Source organism: Oncorhynchus masou, chromosome 32 (genome assembly GCF_036934945.1).
Source record: "Oncorhynchus masou masou isolate Uvic2021 chromosome 32, UVic_Omas_1.1, whole genome shotgun sequence".
Taxonomy (NCBI): domain Eukaryota; kingdom Metazoa; phylum Chordata; class Actinopteri; order Salmoniformes; family Salmonidae; genus Oncorhynchus; species Oncorhynchus masou.
Window position 1 is genome coordinate 74,503,266 of NC_088243.1, and position 23,182 is coordinate 74,526,447.

The window sequence follows — 23,182 nt, forward strand, 5'->3', positions numbered from 1 at the left end:
CACCTACGGGTAGTGTATGCCCATGGGCGACTTGTCTTGGTTTCCCCCTTTTCCACCAGCAATCAAACACAAACACCATAACCAAAAACAATACTCACAGGTGATGACAAAGTGCTATGAGGTGCTTAAACAAAAGAGAGGTTAAGACACAAAGCGAGAGTGAAACACAGAGACCTACAGACATGGCATTTACAGAGAGATTGAGCTGAGCTGAGCTGAGCTGAGCTGAGCTCTAGAACAAACAAATGATGGGGTTTTTAAACCATGGGGAAGGAACTGTGATAGGTCAGGAAATAGGAGGAGGTGTGTCTTCTGATTGATGATTGATTGTTGACTGATTGGGGAGTGATGATTTTCACCTGTGAGGGGAAAGGAGAGAAAAGAAACACACAGGATACACACACACCCACAGGATAACTGTATCCGTAACACTCCCACCCTTAAAAGAGCAACCCTAGGGGTTGCGACTACAGTATTTCAATGAATACTCCCAACAAAGCAACAACCTTGCAAAACATGCAGAAATCATTTTCACACACGAGACAAAGCATCTGCCAACACATTATCAGAACCCTTTTTGTGGCGGATCTCCAAATTATAATTTTGTACAATCAGCGCCCAACGCATAAGGCGCTGGTTCTGGTTGTACATTCGGTGGAGAAAAACTAAGGGGTTATGGTCAGTATATACAATCACGGGTAGGGCACTGGAACCAATATATACTTCAAAGTATTGCAGAGTCAACAACAAAGCAAGAGCTTCTTGTTCTATTGTCGCATAGTTTGTTTGACATTTATTAAATTTACGTGAAAAATAACAAACGGGATGATCCACTCCACTCTTGTCCTGCTGCAGTAGAACAGCACCAGCACCTCTGGCACTAGCATCTACCTCAAGTTTGAACGGTTGTTCAAAATCAGGAGCAGCAAGTACAGGTGTACTACATAAGAGTGCTTTCGCTGATTCAAAAGCTCTCTTACAATCAGGGGACCACTCAAATGATCTAGCCGGACTAAGCAAATCGGTCAATGGAGCAACTACCGCAGAGAAATTTTTACAGAAGCTACGGTAGTAGCCAACCATCCCTAAAAAGCGGCGTAGCTCTCGTCTGGTGGTAGGTGCAGGGAATGCAGTTATAGCCAAGATCTTGGCATTAACAGGGCGCACCTGTCCATGGCCAACCTCTTTACCGAGATAGGTAACAGTAGCCTTCCCAAACTCGCACTTTGCCAAGTTCACGGTTAGAGAAGCAGCTGCCAACCGTTCACATACTACCCTTATCGAGTCAACATGATCTGACCACTCAGACGAATAAATCACTAGGTCATCAAGGTATGCACTACAATTAGGAACGCCAGCTAATACGGAGTTAACCAGTCGTTGGAAGGTGGCTGGTGCATTTCGCATCCCAAAAGCCATGACTGAGTACTGTAGGGAGTTGTCTGGGGTCACAAAGGCAGAAATCTCAGAAGCACGTGAAGTTAACGGAACCTGCCAGTAACCTTTTAAGAGGTCTAACTTAGTTACATACTTAGCAGCACCAATAGTGTCGATACAGTCGTCCAGTCGGGGTAACGGGAACGAATCTGGCATAGTGGCAGAATTTACCTTTCGATAATCCGTACATAACCTGGACGTACCATCAGGTTTAGGAACCAAAATGCAAGGAGAACTCCAAGGGCTTGAACTTGGCTTAGCCAGGTCATTCTCCAACAAATATCTCACCTCATCCCTCATTATCTTCCTCTTGGAAGCGTTGATACGATATGGGTGTTGCTTGATAGGTGTAGCATTTCCAACATTAATGTCATGTTCCAACACATTTGTGCGAGTAGGAACGTCATTAAAGAGACATGGAAAACTGTGTAGTAGCCTCACAATATCATTGGCCTGTCCATCCGTTAAATGAACCAGACCGGATTGGATAGACAGCAGCATTTCTGAGTTGGGCAATCTAACACACTGCTGCTGAGTATTGCGCAACTCCAAGCCATCAACATCATCAATATGACAGTCCACTATCATAGCAGTAGTAGCAGAGGAGACAGCAGTACCTTCCTCTGTTTTTGAACTCTCTAACTGTGTGATGGGTCGGGTGTGGTAAGCTTTCAACATGTTAATGTGACACACACGAGATTGGCGTTGTCTATCAGGAGTTTGAAGCACATAGTCAGTTTCACTTATTTTCTTTTCAATTAAATAAGGACCCGAGAAACGAGCTGACAGTGAAGATCCTGGAACAGGTAATAACACCAGTACTTGGTCACCTGGCTGTAGTGGACGAGAAACAGCCTCTTTATCATATTGTCTTTTCATGCTCCTCTGTGAGGAAGACAGAGCTTCCTTTGCGAGAGCACAAGCTTGGTGTAGGCGCTCACGAAAGCGACTAACATAGTCCAACACATTCTCATCTCTGGTACACAACTCTTGGGACAAGAACTGTTCTTTAAGGACTTTCATTGGTCCTCTCATTGTGTGACCAAACACCAGTTCAGCCGGGCTGAAGCCTAGGGACTCCTGCACAGTTTCACGAGCAGCAAACAAAACTAGAGGAACTCCCTCATCCCAATCTTTCTCAGATTCCAAACAATATTTACGTAGCATAGACTTCAGTGTCTGATGCCATCTTTCAAGTGCACCCTGAGACTCTGGGTGATAGGCGCTTGACACACGGTGCGTAATTGACAAGGATTTTAACACCTGCCTGAAGAGCTTGGATAGGAAATTGGTACCTTGATCGCTTTGTACCACCCTAGGTAACCCGAATGTCGTGAAGAATTTTATTAAGGCTTTACTCACTACCGGGGCTGTAATCCTTCTCAGAGGAATGGCCTCGGGGTATCTTGTAGCCATACACATTATCGTTAACAAAAACTGGTTACCCGATTTTGTCTTCGGTAACGGTCCGACACAATCAACCACCACATGCTTGAATGGTTCACCTATGACAGGTATGGGACAAAGAGGAGCGGGAGGAATAACCTGATTTGGTTTTCCTGTTATCTGACATGTGTGGCATGTCCGACAGAACTGAGCCACATCTTGTTTTAAACCCGGCCAAAAGAAATGTCGAAGGATCCGATCATAAGTTTTTGTGATTCCTAAATGACCAGACCACTGGTGATCATGAGCAAGGGATAACACATTTTGTCGAAAGGCTGTAGGAATTACTATTTGGTAAACAGCATTCCAATCTCCATCCGCGTCAACATGGGATTTCCATTTACGCATGAGGAGATTACCATCAATGAAGTAAGCCACGTTCTTCTTCTTTACATCTTCCAATGAGACAACACTAGAAAAACATTTAGCAAGCTTGTTGTCAACCTTTTGGTTAGCAATCAGCTGCTCACGAGTGACTGGTAACTGTATTGCATCAGCAATAAGTTCAATGTTCTTTGATTCTTTCCTAGGCTGTTTGTCAGAGGTGATCAGCTTCTCAGAGGTATCACACAATCCATCCTCTTGATCAACCTCTTTGAACAGAACAGTGTTCGACAAATCTATCTCATCACCCTCTTGTCGTGCCTGAGCACGAGTGACGGCACAAGCGGGGAACACATGTGGATAATTCTGTGCCAGCTCATTCGAGAGAGAGTGGTCACTTTTATCCAATACTTCCAATACGGGTACTACATTTCCTCCGGCAATATCGTTACCCATTATGAAGGTCACACCTTTCACTGGCAACATAGGGCGTACCCCCACTCTGAATATTCCACTGATTAACTCAGAGTGTACTTTCACAAAGTGCAATGGCACTGGGACAAAACCCATTTCAATACCCTGCACTAACACACTGGAACCACAGTATGTATCGTCAGACAAGGGCAAAACATCAGACAATATAAACGACTGCGCCGCACCAGTATCTCTAAGGATTTTAACCGGTCGTTGAGACGCTTCGTCATTCGTTAGGGACACAAACCCCTCGAAAATGAATGGTTCATAACTGCGGTCGGGGACTGAGACTTTCAAACTACAGTTACCCTGAGGCACCTGTTTTGTTGCAGACCTCACAACCGTACGAATTAGAGCAACACCTGTTGGTGGCTTGGCACGAAGAGACATCCCTTGTTTGCGTTTAAGCAGGAAGCAATCATTAATCATATGTCCTACTTTATGACAATAGAAACATCGACGCTCATTCTTCTGGCGTGCTTGACATACTACTGCTGGACGACTAGGGCTAAAGGTAGGAAACTCAGTGGCTCTACTCTCAGTTTGAGCCGAAAACACACTCTTGTGCGTCAACACAAACTCGTATGCCAACACAGACGCTTCTGCCAGGGTGGATACTTTCTGTTCGTTTAGGTAAACTACAATGCGTTCGGGTAAGCAATTTTTAAACTCTTCCAACAAGATTAACTCCCGGAGAGAGTTGAAATCAGTTACCTTACTAGCAGCATGCCATTTATCAAACAGATTTCCCTTGTCTCTAGCAAATTCCACATAAGTCTTACTAGAAGACTTTCTATGAGACCTAAATCTCTGTCGGTATGCCTCAGGCACAAGCTCATAGGCACGAAGAACAGTAGCTTTGACCACTTCATAATTCAAACTGTCCTCCAGAGGTAGCGCTGACAAAACCTCTTGGGCTTTACTAGTTAATTTACACTGAAGTAATAGGCACCAAACCTCTTCAGGCCATTTCAATGCTACGGCTATACGCTCAAATACACAAAAATAGGAGTCAACCTCTGACTCTCTGAACAAAGGTACTAAGGCAATCTGCCTACTAATGTCAAACGTGTTTGAGGACACAGCAGGTGAGGACGGCTCACAAACAGGCACAGTAGGACTGGAGGCTAGCCTCGCTGTCTCTGCCTCAAGTTCCATCTGGCGCATTTTGAACTCCAACTGCCTTTGTTCTCTGTCTGCCTCAATTTTACACATCTCTAAATGCCGTTGTTCTCGTTCTTTTTCTGCCTCTATTTTACACATCTCCAACTGGAGAGTCTCTCGCCTAATTTGGGCTCTCTCTTCCACCTCCAGTTGGAACTGTGCTAAACAGACATCCCTCCTGGCATCACCATTTGACAGTGGGGAGAGTGGATCAAAACGGGACAATGTGGCTGGTGTTTTAGCCTCTCCCTCATTATCAGACACCAATGGTCTTACAGGAGCAGCAACATCCGCTACAGGGGTAGTAGTCTCAGGCAGCGGTAACACAAGCACCTGCTCTTCCAACAATACATTTAATACTAGCCGTTTCACCTCCGCCTTAACTAAACTCTGCGGAATCGATACTGAATAATGGTCAGCCAAGGTCATTAAATCAACTCTACGACATTTGTCAAAAACCTCCCACGAAGGGTTATCCAAAAAAGATTTCAAATCAAAAGTAGTCATTTTTACACTACTTCACAAGTGCCAAAGGAAATAGCAAACACTAATGCTACTTCAGCTATGACGCTCAACACTGAACTATACCACTACAACAATCTACATGAGCGGCATGGGTGTCAGTTATGACATATCCCGGACGAGGCTCCACTTACGTTACGAATCCCTTTTGGCCCGACAGTCTAGGGGGGATGGTAATGAGACTCGTAACATAACTCATGCAAATTATTATTGTGACAAAGGAAAAGTGTGAACGAAATAAGCACGACAACTGAAATCTACCGTCAAACTCTAGGTTTATTTATAAACACACGGTAATGGGGGGAGCAGGAAAAGGGGCTGAGCTGGACCCAAGGAAAGAAACAATAAGTATTCAAAAACACCCCTAAGCTAGACTAGCCTACTTTAACAACAGCTAACTAACTAACCAAAAATACAGTGGGTGGTCCGCCCAGTTCTAACTAGTGTATTTAACAAAGTTCACCTACGGGTAGTGTATGCCCATGGGCGACTTGTCTTGGTTTCCCCCTTTTCCACCAGCAATCAAACACAAACACCATAACCAAAAACAATACTCACAGGTGATGACAAAGTGCTATGAGGTGCTTAAACAAAAGAGAGGTTAAGACACAAAGCGAGAGTGAAACACAGAGACCTACAGACATGGCATTTACAGAGAGATTGAGCTGAGCTGAGCTGAGCTGAGCTGAGCTGAGCTGAGCTCTAGAACAAACAAATGATGGGGTTTTTAAACCATGGGGAAGGAACTGTGATAGGTCAGGAAATAGGAGGAGGTGTGTCTTCTGATTGATGATTGATTGTTGACTGATTGGGGAGTGATGATTTTCACCTGTGAGGGGAAAGGAGAGAAAAGAAACACACAGGATACACACACACCCACAGGATAACTGTATCCGTAACACCTTGTATGAGCTGAAAGTTTAGAGGGACGGCCAGGTCTTGGTAGATTTGCAGTGGTCTGATACTCCTTCCATTTCAATATTATCGCTTGCACAGTGCTCCTTGGGATGTTTAAAGCTTGGGAAATCTTTGTATCCAAATCCGGCTTTAAAACTTCTTCACAACAGTATCTCGGACCTGCCTGGTGTTTTCTTTGTTCTTCATGATGCTCTCTGCGCTTTTAACGGACCTCTGAGACTATCACAGTGCAGGTGCATTTATACGGAGACTTGATTACACACAGGTGGATTGTATTTATCATCATTAGTCATTTAGGTCAACATTGGATCATTCAGAGATCCTCACTGAACTTCTGGAGAGAGTTTGCTGCACTGAAAGTAAAGGCGCTGAATAATTTTGCACGCCCAATTTTTCAGTTTTTGATTTGTTAAAAAAGTTTGAAATATCCAATAAATGTCGTTCCACTTCATGATTGTGTCCCAATTGTTGATTCTTCACAAAAAAAAATGTTTTATATCTTTATGTTTGAAGCCTGAAATGTGGCAAAAGGTCGCAAAGTTCAAGGGGGCCGAATACTTTTGCAAGGCACTGTACATAGGGGTTCCAAAAAGGCAACAGTACAGGCAGGGAAAAGGCTACAAAACGTAGGCAAAAGGCGTCATTAGTAAGTCAGGTAAAAACTATCATACACAGGAGGAGTAAATTATGGGAAACCCAACGCTCCGATTTGATGAGTGTCACAAAACAAACAATACCTCACAGTGATGGGGTGCAAAGAATTGAACTAAATTAGTGTGTGATAATGACATACAGGTGTGTGATCAGAATTCAGGTGATTGGGATCTGGAGTGTGAGCTGCGTTCAGGAGATCTCAGTGTTTGTAAGCTGGAAAGTGGGCTGGAAAGGTAGCTGCGTTCAGGTCTAAAGAATTGACAGTTCATCATTATTTTAAGACATGAAGGTCAGTCAATCTGGAAAATTTCACAAACTGCACAAATTGCAGTTCCAAAAACCATCAAGCTCCATGATGAAACTGGCTCTCATGAGGACCATCACAGGAAAGGATGACCCAGAGTTACCTGGATTTATTTAGAATTCATGGCACACTTAACCAGCATGGTCAACACAGCATTCTGTAGCAACACTCCATCCCGTCTGGTTTGCTCATAGTGGAACTACCATTTGTTTTTCAACAGGACAATGACCCAACATACCTCCAGGCTGTGTAAGGGCTATTTGACCAAGACGGAGAGTGATGGAGTGCTGCGTCAGTTGTCCTGGCCTCTACAATCACCCTACCTCAACCCAATTGAGATGGCTTGGGATGGGTTGGACCTGGGAGTGACGGAAAAGCAGCCAACAAGTGCTTAGCATATGTGGGAACTCCTTCAAGACTGTTGGAAAAGCATTCCAGGTGAAGCTGGTTGAGAGAATGCCAAGAATGTACAAAGCTGTCAAGGCAATGGGTGGCTACTTTGAAGAATCTGAAATTAAACATGTGTTATTTCATAGTTTTGATGTCTTCACTCATATTCTACAATGTAGAAAATAGTAAAAATAATGACTTTTAACTGGGAATGTATACATATTACAGCCTACAGTAGACTACTAAATACCATTGACAGGGGCACACTGACTCACTCACCTTATGATGAGGACGGAGTCATAGGAGCGTCGTGGGAATCTCAAGATGAGCTACTTGAAAAACAGTGCTGCACTTTCGGCTACAAAGTGTGTGTTGAGATTTTGTCCCTTCTATTTGTTCTACAGACAGGTTAGTCTTCTCTTTTCAGAAGTAGCATATGCATTCCAAACTGCTGTCTTTCTTTTGTTCTGGGCAGAACTCAGGAGAGACATCAGTTGTATCTCTGATGTTTGACTTCTGTCTACAGCTGTATTTTGATTCAAATTGTTATGATTTATAAGTGCACATTTTGACTGAAAATTACAGAGCCCAGAAATGTGGAACCAACAGCCGCAACCAACCATAGAAATTTAATCCAGCTGTGCTGAACTGCCCCAAGGAGAGCCAGGAGAAGAGCGTCCCATGCTGTACCTGAGGCGGAAGCTGTTGCCCAGGGAAACCAGGTAATCTACAATCGAGAAGGAGTGCCTGGCTATAAAGTGTGCCCGAGATAGTCTCCGTTACTACCTTCTTGGGAGGGAATTTGACCTGCACACGGACCTCAGCACTGACCTGGATCCAGACCATGAAGGACCGGAATTCTTGTATGACCAGGTGGTAGCTGGAGCTCCAGCCCTTCAGGTTCTGTGTCTGTCACAAGGCAGGAAAAAAAAGCATCACGGCGAACCTGGTCGCTTCAGGAGAGGAGGAAGGTAATGTGACAAAATACTTTGACCAGGGCGTGACAGCGGGCAGCATTTGGTCTTAGCTACTGCCAAAATTGTAAAATGTCTGTTGAATAGTTGTGATGATTGCATGGCCAGTAGTTAATTATACTTCAGATAAAATAATTCCATACCTGATCACTTTGCTGATCAGAACTGGGAACTTCACCACCGGATTGAAGTGGAATGGCTCCTGCTTCAGTAAGAATACATCAAATTACTAGCTTTGATCACTTCATTTCCATTTCTGATCAAATAAGCAAGTATTTATCTCATTTAAGGCAGGGTGAACAAAACCTACAGAACATAACTACAGAAGTATGCAATGTAATCATATGCCAAATTACAGGAAACACATTAATATAATGTGATTTAATTCATTTTACCCATGGGTATGTCCAAATACTTACAGCCATTAATCTGATTATTTAAACCAAACAATGTTGTATCTTTTTTTATATCACCTTTATTTAACCAAGTAGGTCAGTTGAGAACAAGTTCTCATTTACAACTGCGACCTGGCCAAGATAAATCAAAGCAGTGTGACAAAAACCAACAAAACAGAGTGACACATGGGATAAACAAAAGTACAGTCAATAACACAATAGGCCAATAGTAGCGAAGTAATTACAATTTAGCAAATTAACTCAGGAGTGAACTATGTGCAGATGATGTGCCAGTAGAAATACTGGTGTGCAAAAAAAGTAAATGAAAACAGTATGGGGATGAGGTAGGTAGTTGGATAGGCTATTTACAGATGGGCTGTGTACAGCTGCAGCGATCGGTAAACTGCTTAGATGGCTGATACTTAAAGTTAGTGAGGGAGATTTAAGTCTTTGTTGTGAAATAGGAAGCCGATTCCAGATTTCATATGAGCCTGGAAGGATAGTTTACAGTCTAGCCAGACATCTGGGTAGTTGTAATTGTCCACATATTCTAAGAATCGTCCAGAGTAGTGATGCTATTCGGTCGGGCGGGTACGGGCAACGACATGCATTTAGTTTTACTAGCGTTTAAGAGCAGTTGGAGGCCACGGAAGGAGTGTTTTATGGCATTGTAACCTCTCTAGGGTACGTGGGACGCTAGCATCCCTTCTGGCCAACATGCAGTGAGGTTGCAGAGCGCCAAATTCAATTACAGAAATGCTCATTATAAAAATTCAGAAAACCAAACATATTTTACATAGGTTTAAAGATTAACTTCTTGTTAAACCAACCATGGTGTCATATTTATAAAATGCTTTTCGGCGAAAGCATACCTAGCCCAGAACATACCTCGCCCAGAACATAGCCCAATTGACAAATTATTACAAACAGTAACCAGCCAAGCAGAAGCCTTACAAAACTCAGAAATAGAGATAAAATTAACCCCTTACCTTTGATCTTCATATGGTGGCAATCAGAAGATATTAATTTACTCAATAAATGTTCCTTTTATTCGATGAAGTCTCTTTATATCCAAAAACCTTAGTTTTGTTAGCGCGTTTTCTTCAGTAATCCACAGGCTCAAACTCAGTCAAGAAAATCTGACAAAAAAAATCTAAATTGTATCCGTAAAGTTCATAGAAACATGTCAAACGATGTTTATATTCAATCCTCAGGTTTTTTTCTAGCCTAAATAATCTAATATTTCAACCGGAAAATAACGTTGTCAATATAAAAGGTAAACAAGAAATGCACATGCGCCTGAAAAAAACTCTGCGTCATGTTAGGGTCCACTCGTTCAGACTGGTCTTACTCCCTCATTTATAAGAATACAAGCCTGAAACAATTTCTAAAGACTGTTGACATCTAGTGGAAGGCATATGAACTGCAAATGGAGTCCTATGTCAATGGATATTGTAATGGCATTGAATAGAAAACTACAAAACCAAAAAAAAAAACTATTTCCTGGATTTTTCTCAGGTTTTCGCCTTCTAAATCAGTTATGTTATGCTCACAGACACTATATTAACGGTTTTGGAAACTTCAGAGTGTATTTTTTTATCCAAATCTACCAGTTATATGCATATCATATCTTCTGGGCCCGAGGAGCAGGCCATTTAATTTGGGCATGCAAAATTCCGAATGCTGCCCCCTACCCTAGAGAGGTTAACACAGTGTCCAAAGAAGGGCTAGAGGTATACAGAATGGTGTTGTCTGCGTCGAGGTGGATCAATGAATCACCCGCAGCAAGAGCGACATCATTGATATATACAGAGAAAAGAGTCGGCCTGAGAATTTAACAGTGTGGTACCCCTATAGAGACTGCCTGAGGTTCGGACAACAGGTCCCCCGATTTGACACACTGAACTCTATCTGAGAAGCAGTTGGTGAAACAGGCGAGGCAATCATTTGAAAAACCCAGGCTAAAATCTAAAACATATATACAAATAAACCAAATGCTTCTCAGAAAAAATAATTATAATCACAATTGACTTACCATTACAACAGTCACAGATCTTTATATTCTTCCTTGTGTACATGAGGTAGATTATCAGAACAATACACATTAATACTGCTTCCCCGAGGATGAATATTACTGAAACAGCACATTCCTTCAGGGGTTTTCTGTTAACTTCTTGGATATATATGAGATTTTTGTTGCTTTGAATTTGGCGCGCTGCACTTTCACTGGCTGTTGTCATATCGATCCCGTTAACTTCTTGGATATAGGGGGCGCTCTTTTAATTTTTGGATGAAAAACATTCCCGTTTTAAACAAGATATTTTGTCACGAAAAGATGCTCGACTATGCACATAATTGACAGCTTTGGAAAGAAAACACTCTGACGTTTCCAAAACTGCAAAGATTTTGTCTGTGAGTGCCACAGAACTGATGTTACAGAAAAAACCCAGATGAAAATCCAATCAGGAAGTGCCGCATTTTTTGAAATCGCCTTATGCCAATGACTGATTATATGGCTGTGAAGGAGCTCGGAGTCAGCTTACGTTTTCCACAAGGTGTCTGCAGCATTGTGACGTATTTGTAGGCATATCATTGGAAGATGATTTACCATAAGAGACTACATCTACCAGGTGGTCGCTTGGTGTCCTCTGTCGCAATTATTGCGTAATCTCCAGCTGCAGTATTTTTCTGTTTGCTTCTGACGAGAAGCCAACTGCCAGCACTGATAGATTATCGAATAGATATGTGAAAAACACCTTGAGGATTGATTCTAAACAACGTTTGCCATGTTTCTGTCGATATTATGGAGTTAATTTGGAAAAAAAGTTCGGCATTGTAAGTGTCTGCATTTTCCGGTCTTTTTCTTAGCCAAACGTGATGAACAAAACGGTGCTATTTCGTCTACACCAATATTTTTTTATTTTGAAAAAATTAACATTTGCTATCTAACTAAGAGTCTCGCCATTGAAGAACTTCGGATGTTTTCAAAGGTAAATGATTTTATTTGAATGCTTTTCTTGTTTTTGTGAAAATGTTGCCTGCTGAATGCTAGGCTTAATGCTATGCTAGGCTATCAATACTCTTACACAAATGCTTGTGTAGCTTTGGTTGAAAAGCATATTTTGAAAATCTGAGATGACAGTGTTGTTAACAAAAGGCTAAGCTTGTGTTTGAATATATTTATTTCATTTCATTTGCGATATTCATGAATAGGAAACGTTGCGTTATGGTAATGAGTTTGAGGCTATGATTACGCTCCCGGATACGGGATTGCTCGACGCTAGAGGTAAACAAGGAAGACAAGAAAGCAGTCAGAAGTAAATTCCATCTTCATATTGAATGCAAAATCCTCAATACTGAAAATCTAGTGTTCTTCGCAATAATTTCATAATGTACTCTATATCAAGACAGTGAATGACTGTTAAACAGGGCTAAACACAGAAGTTTAAAAATAAATATGTATCATTTATACTTCATCACCTACCAATATCCAATTTTGTTCCATTTCCCAACAGGATCTCCCCACATGTGGCTACAGCACAGTAGTAAGTCCAAGCATCAGAGTCTCAGGGCTCTTCTCACACTCATCACTCCTGTTCCCAGGGGTGTAAATGACTCCTGGATGGGATTCTCCTGATCCAGCTCTGAACCAGTACACACTGTGTTCTCCTGTACAGGTCTCAGAGAGTACTGTACACTGTAGAGTCACAGAGTCTCCTGAATGGACTGGGTCAGACTCTGGCTGCTGCTCCACAGTCTTGGAGTTGGACTGTGAGCCTACCGTATACATTTGTTTTTCATTTATCCCAAATGTAACACTATTTCAACCCAATATCTTCCTATCAACAATGTTTTTTGTGAAGTGGGAAAAAAGCAATAAAGTAAAAAAGTTAGAATTCTTGTTATTATAGACAGGACCCAAGAGTATTACCACCTGCTTATTAAGAACACTTAAAGAACACCAGTTGAAGTCATAAAATCAAATAAGTTAACTAACGGTTATTAATTAGTGAAAAGATCATTCATAATTACTGTGGACGATGACAAGGGATGCATTTCCAAATGTCACTTTATCGGTGTACATGGCTGCACAATAATATATAACTGAATAAATGAGCTTTTCCTCTGAAATTAGCAAGTTAAAACATTTTCTCTCATGTATTACAAAGTTATGCAGAGGATCTGTAAACCCCTCCTTGTATGTCACATTACTTGAACTTGAATTGTACATTGAATGACTTCAGGGTACTTTCCAATAACATGTTTAAACCAGGTGGTTGGACACCTTCAAGGGTCAAACGTTCCCCAAGCTTAACAGTCACTGTATTGAGATGGTCACTGACAGAATCTGTTGAAGAAACATAAAATACTACACATGTTGAACAAAACTGAAAATGGGTCAATTATTTATTAACCCACCTATAATGAAAATGATAAGTAGTATAATCAAGCATTGGGCCATACTTACAGACTGTATTGACCAAGAGGAGAAATACACATGGTTGCATCATCTTTGCAGCTTCAGACTACCAAAGAAACCAATACACAAACCTGTCTCAGGTTAGATGATCTGTGGAAGGCCAACGTCATCTGGAAGACAGATTGCTACATGGGGCTCAGAAATATTATGCAAGTCGGTTGATATGAAACCTTTTATAGGCCCAGTTTATGGTTAATGAAGTGAACAATCCGTGGAAAACGTAAAACATGATGAAGAAGGAGCCATGCAGAGGTACAAATGATAATATAATAATAATATATCCCATTTAGCAGACGCTTTTGTCCAAAGCGACTTACAAGTCGGCTGGGGCCACTACTTTTACATATGGGTGGTCCTAGCAGGAATCGAACCCACGACGCTTGGCGTTGCAAGCGCCATGCTCTACCGACTGAGCCACACAGGACCCCTAGGTATAGGTCTGTCTTATTTCATTTCATTTCATTATCAACTACAGTATGTCACATTCACATAGTTGGCAAAATGGCTTTTTGGTCTTAATTTAAGGTTAGGCATAAATTTAGCAGTCTGGTTAAGATTAGGGTTAAGGTTAAGGTGTGGTTTAAAATCAGATTTTAAGGAGATAACTTGTAGAAATGGGCGGGGTTTATAACTTTGCGTCTGTCGTAACTAGTGATGACTCAGAAAATGGGTTCAAGAGTAGCAGAAATGACATTGTCCTGCAATCAAAGCAACCACTGTAAATGAATACAAATGTGGTATAAAAGATAATCTTTCAAAGGAACTAGAGTTTGAGGATGAGGTCATGGGTGGGGGAACCACACAATGCCTCTACAAACAACACACATCCAGGTATAAACAATGGGATTTCCTCTGGATGAACTGGTGGAACAGTTTGATTTGATTGTTAGGATGATAAAAATGTTTTCTGTTTTTACTGAATTTAATAGTAATTTAAAAAAAACTCTTATTTGCAAGTGTTTTCTATTCAGGGGATTTGGTGGAAAACCTTTGTCAATCAAGCATAACGCTAATTGTAACATGTGGAAGTTCCGTTTGCAGTAAGGTAGGACTAACACACGTGTACTTTTGTTTTAAATTAATGCATGTTTGTTTACCGCTAGTTTAACATTACAGTGAAGAGTTTTCAGCCTATGAATAGTAGCAAAGTGTTAGTCGTAGTAGTAATATATTTGACTGCTTATTTGCAGTCATAGACTGAATTTCACACCAATTTACAATCACATATCATCAAAAGTAAAATCCTAAACTATCACAATACTTTAAATATAATACAATGTTCAAATATGTTATAAACACAAAACAATAATTTTACAACAACGTGTGAGGTGGCAGCTTTAAAAAAGCCATCATTGGGCATCTTAGGTAAGCATTTCTTAGGCACCTGGACTATATGGTGAATGCATTGATCCGTTTAGTGAAGTATGGGATGAGAGAGTTCTAATAGCAGCATGACAGATATCATACAATATCATGACAGCTCAGTTAGTAGATTATGGTGCTTGCACACCAGGATAGTGGGTTCAATTCCCAGGACAAACCGTGTGTATATTGTGTGCAAGCATGACTGTAAGTCACTTCAGATAGAAGCATCTGCTAAAACCACACTGTCCTAACACAGTTTTTGGATAAAGTGCCATCCCGTCTATTCAAAATCTTACATTTACTTTAGAGGCCCAGTGCAGTCAAATGTGATTTGCCTGTGTTTTATATATACAGTAGTATATATTTCCACAGTATGAGGTTGGAACAATACTGTGAAATTGTTAAGAATGACAATTCCTTTTTAATGAAAAGCCTACCTGTTTCAGTGGGATGGAGCAAAATTCTTGCTTGAGAAATTGCCCTTTGCTAAGAAGCTATTTTTTTTCTGACCATTTTAATTGATAACAATCAGAGTAAGATACTTGTCAACCAGAAATTATTTCATATTGAGATAACTGCTACATTGGACCTTTAAGCACTTTGAGGTTAGGCTTCTATTAGATGGCAAAGTGTCAGTCAGAGACATTTAGTAATAAGATGCTTATAATTTAATCCACAAATATCAATATAATATCTGAAATGAACACGTTTTATGAATTTGACGAAATAATCTTGAAGCCCATTCTAAAACAGTATGGGACTTGATCCAGGAAATAGGAAGGTCTTTCCCAGAGATGTCCATGGTTGCAGCTCATGGAAAGTTATTGAAACAGTACGATTGGTCCAAAATCCCCATACCGAAAAACAAAACAGAACACAACAATTTGAGTGACAACTTTGTTATTTTATTTCAAAGCAGTTTAGTTACGCTTGGAAAGTTGACATTACAGGAGACATGCAGTTTGAGACAGTGTTGCAATTGTTAGCAGAGATCTAGTTGTGAGCAAACACTCCTACACTAATTTGCTAGCCACAGTAGCGCTGCCTTGTCAATAACATGTCTCCAGTTGTGCTTACATTTAGCGGTGACACACCTTTCATATGTATTCACTTTCCATCCGTAGTGCCAATATCAACATCACCATCATAGTGCACTGGCAAATTACTTTCACATGCAATGATAACATTCTTAGTGGCCGAAGATCCCTTGTATGTACAATTGGGATAGGAATGCACACCTGTACGGGTACATATGACTATAAAGAAGCCTTTGTTGCTTTGAACCAGATTTTTTCCCTTCGGTGTGCCACCCCCAGTGCAGATTTGTATGACCTGCTCTGGATTGGCCCCAATGAAGGTGTTCTTCTCTTTGCATTGTTTATCAAGCCGGTTCAAATTCAATGATTTCATCTGACTATCACACGCCTGGGTATTCATTTTCCCATTGACGTGTTGTTTTAGGAATTGTTTATGTTGTTGGTCGACGTTGGCCATCACTGTAGCACACAGCAACACCAGGAACAGGAAAGCCTTCTGGAACGTCATGACTAGATCTTAATGGGGAAACAGGAGATGAGTCAGACAGCGTGGGAGATGAATGCATACAGTTTAATACTATGTTAGCCATCTTCAGGTAAATGCGGTTTGCATACCAGCAACGTTCCATAGTAAATGTAGCACCCACACCTTCCCCTCAAATTGAGGTTCTGTATATTTTCTTAAACTGTGAAACACTTTTCTGTAAGGGGAGAGTTAAAACTGCTTTGTGTCCCAAACAATTCATTTGTACCGAAAACAAGACAATGTGATTTACAGCGATGCACTGTGTTAAAAACAGTTACATACTAAGATAAAGTAGATCCATCATAATCCAAATTATATAAACTGTAAATTACAAACATGCTCTACATTATATCATTGAAATCATATTTTGATTACAAAGATGTGGCAATATTTTACTTGAGAGAGAAGGCATTTAACTCTGACAACTGGTTTCAATGGCCTTTGATGTGACTGGTTAGTTGTTTTCTGTCCTCTCAAGTATCTCTACAGATACAATACAGCATTACTCAAAGACAACAATCTTCAGATACAGAGCTATTCTTTAATGCTCTAGCACTGTAATGCTCAGGCAATTACATTTGACCTGTTTGTGATGAACTTAGATGTTGGTCACCCTGACACCCATGGTAAAACATTGCATGGATTAAAAGGGTTTTAAATGAACTATTAGCTTTTTAACTATTAACAGTCAAGTCTTCCCCAAATATCTGCCACAGTCAATCAAGAGCGACTTCATATTAGGTGCCATCAAAACTCATAAAATACACGTCTGACAGCTGAGGGGTGAGGAAGAAATGATTTGGTAGAAATGCTGTTCTACATTCTCAGGTGGTTGACCGATATGTCTTTACAGCTTTTCTTACGGACAGCGCAACAACCCTAGAAACAATCAAGTCAATCTTACCTGTCTGCAGTGAGCTTTCTTGTGTGGTCTTGTCTTGATGATTATAGTCTTTCTCCCAGAGTATGGTAGAAGGTACTAAACCTGCTTGATTTATATACATATGCTGAAGAGGGACGTTCATTTCAAATAGTAAAATCAATATTTAAAAAAATATTGTAAATACAGACACTGTTCCCAGTGGCAATTTGAACATGATAATGTTGGTAAGGCAAACAAAAAAAGCTGATATGAATCAAAACCACTATACTACACATTGAATGCAGCATAATAAACAATGGCAGAAAAAGTTGAGCCACACAGTAAATACTTTACTTTCAAATGGTACCAAGAATATGCATATCCTTCCTTCAGGGCCTGCGCTACAGGCAGTTAGATTTGGGTGTCATTTTAGGTGAAACATTTTTAAAAGGGGGCTATCCCTAAGAAGTGAAATGGATTTCCATTCAGTTCCAGGGAATTGGCAACATGTTTCAAAAAATAGAACCAGTTTCAGAGAAGTGACATCGCAAACATATAGAGGACAGAGTTCTAGAATCATTGTATTGTTCTGTTCTGACTTTTAAACTTGAAAATATGAAATATCCTTTTTCATGTCACTGAATGAGAGAGAAGAATGGAGAAGGTTTACATTCTACCAGGATACGTTATTTTCAGACCTCAGTGTTCCTATGGGAGGAGAAGAGACACAGATTAGTATGAATCAACATGACAGCCGCGAACTGGGGAGGAGTGAGCAATTTGGGCAGAGATCAGGTTAAATGAAGTGAGGAACAACATATCTCTACTGGATAGCAACAGAGGTGTATTGGCTGTTCAGAAGTGTAAGGGGCTCAGCATAGGATAAAGGGTTAAATAGCAGTGCTGGTGTGAATTTGTTCCTTGGTTGTGCAGCAATATGACCCAATGAGTGAATAAACCTGTTTGAGTTTTACTAATTGTCCATGAAATGTTAAGGTGTTAAGGTTAACTGTTAAGGTTAACCTAACAGTACATAAAATATAGCAGAACCAGTTTCAGAGAATTTGCATCATCACAAACATACTGTATAGCGGACACACTTCCAAAGAATTGGCATTATAATACGGCTATTGATGTGCCAAGAGGAATTCTAGATAAAACGAGAATACGTTGGGACAGCGTGACAGAATTTGAATATCCAGAATCAACGGTTTTTCCATTGACTTCAAAATGATATCCAATTCACCAAATCGTAGATAAATTTAGGATGCGAAATATAACTCATAAATGTTTTTATTTAAAATCTGTACAAATTGACACATTTTATATATATATATTCACACAGCATGCCAAACAGAAAACTAAATGCCTACAATACAACACATTCCCCAAGGTGATCAACATATGGTTTCCAAGTTTAGTCAAACTTCTGTTTTTTGTTCAATTGTAGAATATACAAAATCCAATTGTATGTAGCTGCAGATAGTTCAGTCCCCTAGTTTGTTATTTAGGGTGAAAATGAGACAACTGATGACTATAACTTTTTTTGCAGAAATTAGACCTAGATTACTAAATGTTCTCTGTTATTAATCACCCATACTTACATTTCACAATAATTGAGATGGATCGCTATAAATTCCTAGACAATGAAATGGGTCATACATTATCCCAAAATGGTTTCAGTTTACCATTAGACATAAAGCATAAAGGCATAAAGTGTGCACATTTTCCCACCAGTGGTGTGTTTCCACCAAATGTACTTTTTGCAGATAAAAAAACAGTGGTTGATGACGTAGTGCACACATAATGTACTTTTTCACTTAAATTCAATGTGTTTCCATTGCATTTTAAACTCTGACGATAGTTTTGTAACAAAAACTGTTGCTTTAAATACAAATATTCCTGGTCATGGCACATAGTCTCTAGCCAGCAGCTCGTAGACACAGTGAGTGTAGGCCACATATGGCAAACTCATTCCATGGAGGGCCGAGTGTCTGCGGGTTTTTGCTCCACCCTTGTATGTGATTGATGGATTACACTGAAAAATATATATAAATCCAACAATTTAAAAGATTCTACTGAGTTACAATTCATGTAAGGAAATCAGTCAATTGAAATACATTAATTAGGCCCATATCTATGGATTTCAAATAACTGGGAATTGTCATGTTTCTTGAATGGAGGAGACCAAGGCACAGCGTGATGTGAATACATTCTTCTATTTATTAACGAAGAAACACTAAACTATACAAAATGACCGTGAAGCTAAATATAGTGTTGAAACAGGCAACTAACAGACAATAACCCACAAATTACCCAAAGATTATGGCTGCCTAAATAACGATAAACAGCTGCCTCTGATTAAGAACCAATCTAGGCAACCATAGACATACAAAACACCTAGACGGTACAAAAACACATACATCACCCATGTCACACCCTGACCTAACCAAAGTAATAAAGAAAACAAAGAATACTAAGGTGACAGGAATACAGATTAGAATCTGTTGGTCACAGACACCTTAAAAAAGGAAGGGGCGTGGATCAGAAAACCAGTGTAACCACCATTTGCCTCAAGCAGTGCAACACATCTCCTTTGCATTGAGTTGATCAGGCTGTTGATTGTGGCCTGGGGAATGCTGTCCCACTACTTTTCAATGGCTGTGCGAAGTGGATATTGGTGGGAACTGGAACACGCTGTCATACACGTCGATCGAGAGCCTTCCAAACATGCTCAATGGGTGACATGTCTGGTGAGTATGCAGGCCATGGAAGAACTGGGACATTTTCAGCTTTCAGGAATTGTGTACAGCTCCTTGCGATATGGGGCCATGCATTAATATGCTGAAACATGAGGTGATGGCGGTGGATGAATGGCACGACAATGGGCATTTCCTTTGATAAAATGCAATTGTGTCTGTTGTCCGTAGCTTATGCCTGGCCATACCATAACCCACCTCCCCCATGGGGCACTCTGCTCACCCGCACAACTGCCCGGTACAGTTGAAACCGGGATTCATCGTGAAGATCACACTTCTCAATCATGCCAGTGGCCATCGAAGGTGACAGAACTGCAGTCAGGTCAAGACCCTGGTGAGGAAAATGAGCACACAGATGAGCATCAATGAGACAATTTCAGACAGTAATTTGTGCACAGAATTCCAGAGAAAAGCTTTGTGGATATGGAACATTTCTGGTATCTTATTTCAGCTCATGAAACATGGGACCAACACGTGTTGTGTTAATATTTTTTGGTCAGTATAATTAGGAAGGAACTCCCCTCACCTGGTTGTCTTAATTTAAAGTAAAATCTCAAGTTCTCAAAGTTGGGTCGTAGTGGAAGGAGGACCACACAATTTATCATTACGTGTCTCCAATTTTACTTCAATTTGAGGGATATGATATCAATATTTACGCATGAAGGCATTTCCACCACCATTTCTCACATAATTAATTTTACTCACTCAAAAAGATCCCACCATGTCGAACTGTCACGACTTTCGTTGTGGGAAGGAGGAGCGGACCAAAATGCAGCGTAGTTGTGATTCATTTTATTTAATACGGAAACTATACAGGATAAACTAACAAAAATAACAAACGTACAAAAACCGAAACAGCCCTATCTGGTGGAAAAACACAGAGACAGGAACAATCACAAACACACAGTGAAACCCAGGCTACCTAAATATGGTTCCCAATCAGAGACAATGACTAACAGCTGCCCCTGATTGAGAACCATATCAGGCCAAACACAGAAATACACAAACAAGACATCCAACATAGAATGCCCACTCAGATCACACCCTGACCAATCAAAACATAGAAACATACAAGTAAACTACGGCCAGGGCGTGACACGAATGAACAAATTATCTGTTGCCATTTTTAAATTGGCCTTGAAACTTCCTGTTTCCAACATAGCTGTAATTATTTTTTAAATGGTTACACACTTTCTTTCCCATTTCTTTTTCTACTTCTCTCATTTTCTGTATCCCCCATCTCAATTCGATTCAATTCAAGGGGCTTTATTGGCATGGGAGAAACATATGTTAGCATTGCCAAAGCAAGTAAGGTAGATAATATACAAAAGTGAAATAAACAATAAAAAAAATAGTAAACATTACACTCACAGAAGTTCCAAAAGAAGAAAGACATTACAAATGCCATAGTATGTATTTATACAGTGTTGTAACGATATACAAATGGTTAAAGTACAAAAGGGAAAATAAATAAGCATAAATAAAACGCACTAGACGACCAGTTCTTATAGCTTTAAGCCATACCCTTACCCTACTCCTCCTCTATTCCTCTGGTGATGTAGAGGTTAATCCAGGCCCTGCAGTGCCTAGCTCCACTCCCATTCCCCAGGCGCTCTCATTTGTTGACTTCTATAACTATAAAAGCCTTGGTATCATTCATATTAACATTAGATGCCTCCTCCCTAAGTTTGTTTTATTCACTGCTTTAGCACATTCTGCCATCCCGGATGTCCTAGCCTTGTCTGAATCCTGGTTTAGGACGGCCACCAATAATCCTGAAATTTCCATCCCTAACTTTAACATTTTCTGACAAGGTAGACCTGCCAAAGGGGGCGGAGTTGCAATCTACTATCCAGGTCTATCCAGGTCTGTGCCCAAACAATTCGAGCTTCTATTTCTAAAAATCCACCTTTCCAGAAACAAGTCTTTCACCGTTGCCACTTGCTATAGACCACCTTCAGCCCCCAGCTGTGCCATGGACACCATATGTGAATTGATTGCCCCTCATCTATCTTCAGAGCTCGTAATGTAAGGTGACCTAACCTGGGACACCCCGACCATCCTACAATCTAAGCTTGATGCCCTCAATCTCATACAAATTATCAATGAACCTACCAGGTACAACCCCAAATCCGTAAACACGGGCACCCTCATAGATACCATTCTGACCAACCTGCCCTCTAAATACACCTCTGCTATCTTCAACCATGATCTCAGGAATCACTGCCTCATTGCATGTGTCCATAATGGGTCTGCCGTCAAACAACCACACCTCATCACTGTCAAACGCTCCCTGAAACAATTCTCAATTATCATGGATTTATCTAAGGTCTTCGAAAAGCCAAGTTATCAAACAGATCACCGACCATTTTGAATCCCACCGTACCTTCTCCGCTATGTAATCTGGTTTCCGAGCTGGTCATGGAAGCACCTCAGCCACGCTCAAGGTCCTAAACAATATCATATCCGCCATCGGTAAAAGACAGTACTGTGCAGCCGTCTTCATCGACCTGGCCAAGGCCTTCGACTTTGTCAGTCACCACATTCTCATCGGCAGACTTAACAGCCTTGGTTTCTCAATTGACTGTCTTGCCTGGTTCACCAACTACTTCTCAGACAGAGTTCATTGTCTCTAATTGGAGGGCCTGTTGTCCGGACGGGAGTTGTCCGGACCTCCGGACCTCTGGCAGTCTCTATGGGGGTGCCACAGGGTTCAATTCTCCGACCGACACTTTTCTCTATATACATAAATAATGTCGCTCTTGCTGCTGGTGACTCTCTGATCCACGTCTACGCAGACGACACCATTCTGTATACTTCTGGCCCTTCTTTGGACACTGTGTTAACTAACCTCCAGACGAGCTTCAATGCCATACAACTCTCCTTCCGTAGCCTCCAACTGCTCTAAAATGCAAGAAAAACTAAATGCACGCTCTTCAACCGATCGCTGCCCGCTCCAGCCCGCCAGTTCAGCATCACTATGCTGGACGGTTCTGACTTAGAATACGTGGACAACTCACACTTGTAGATTCCACCTGTAACTTCAGCTGTGGTCAATGACTTGGCACATGGTGCTCCAACCAGCAATCTAGGAAAAATACAATAATAATAATACAATAAAATATTCAAACTAGGAACAACTTTGTCACTG

At 40.8% G+C, this 23,182-nt stretch overlaps 1 protein-coding gene across 1 annotated transcript; it reads right to left on the reverse strand.

Moving 5' to 3' along the window:
• Window positions 1-15,736: 15,736 nt before the first annotated feature.
• LOC135527106 (ribonuclease-like 3) lies at window positions 15,737-17,665 on the reverse strand. The gene is made up of 2 exons (XM_064955751.1): window positions 17,315-17,665; window positions 15,737-16,400 (listed from the first exon to the last, which is right to left on the reverse strand). Exons 1-2 carry the CDS (start codon window positions 17,433-17,435, stop codon window positions 15,955-15,957), a joined length of 567 nt encoding a protein of 188 aa, XP_064811823.1. The 5' UTR covers window positions 17,436-17,665; the 3' UTR covers window positions 15,737-15,954.
• Window positions 17,666-23,182: the final 5,517 nt, after the last annotated feature.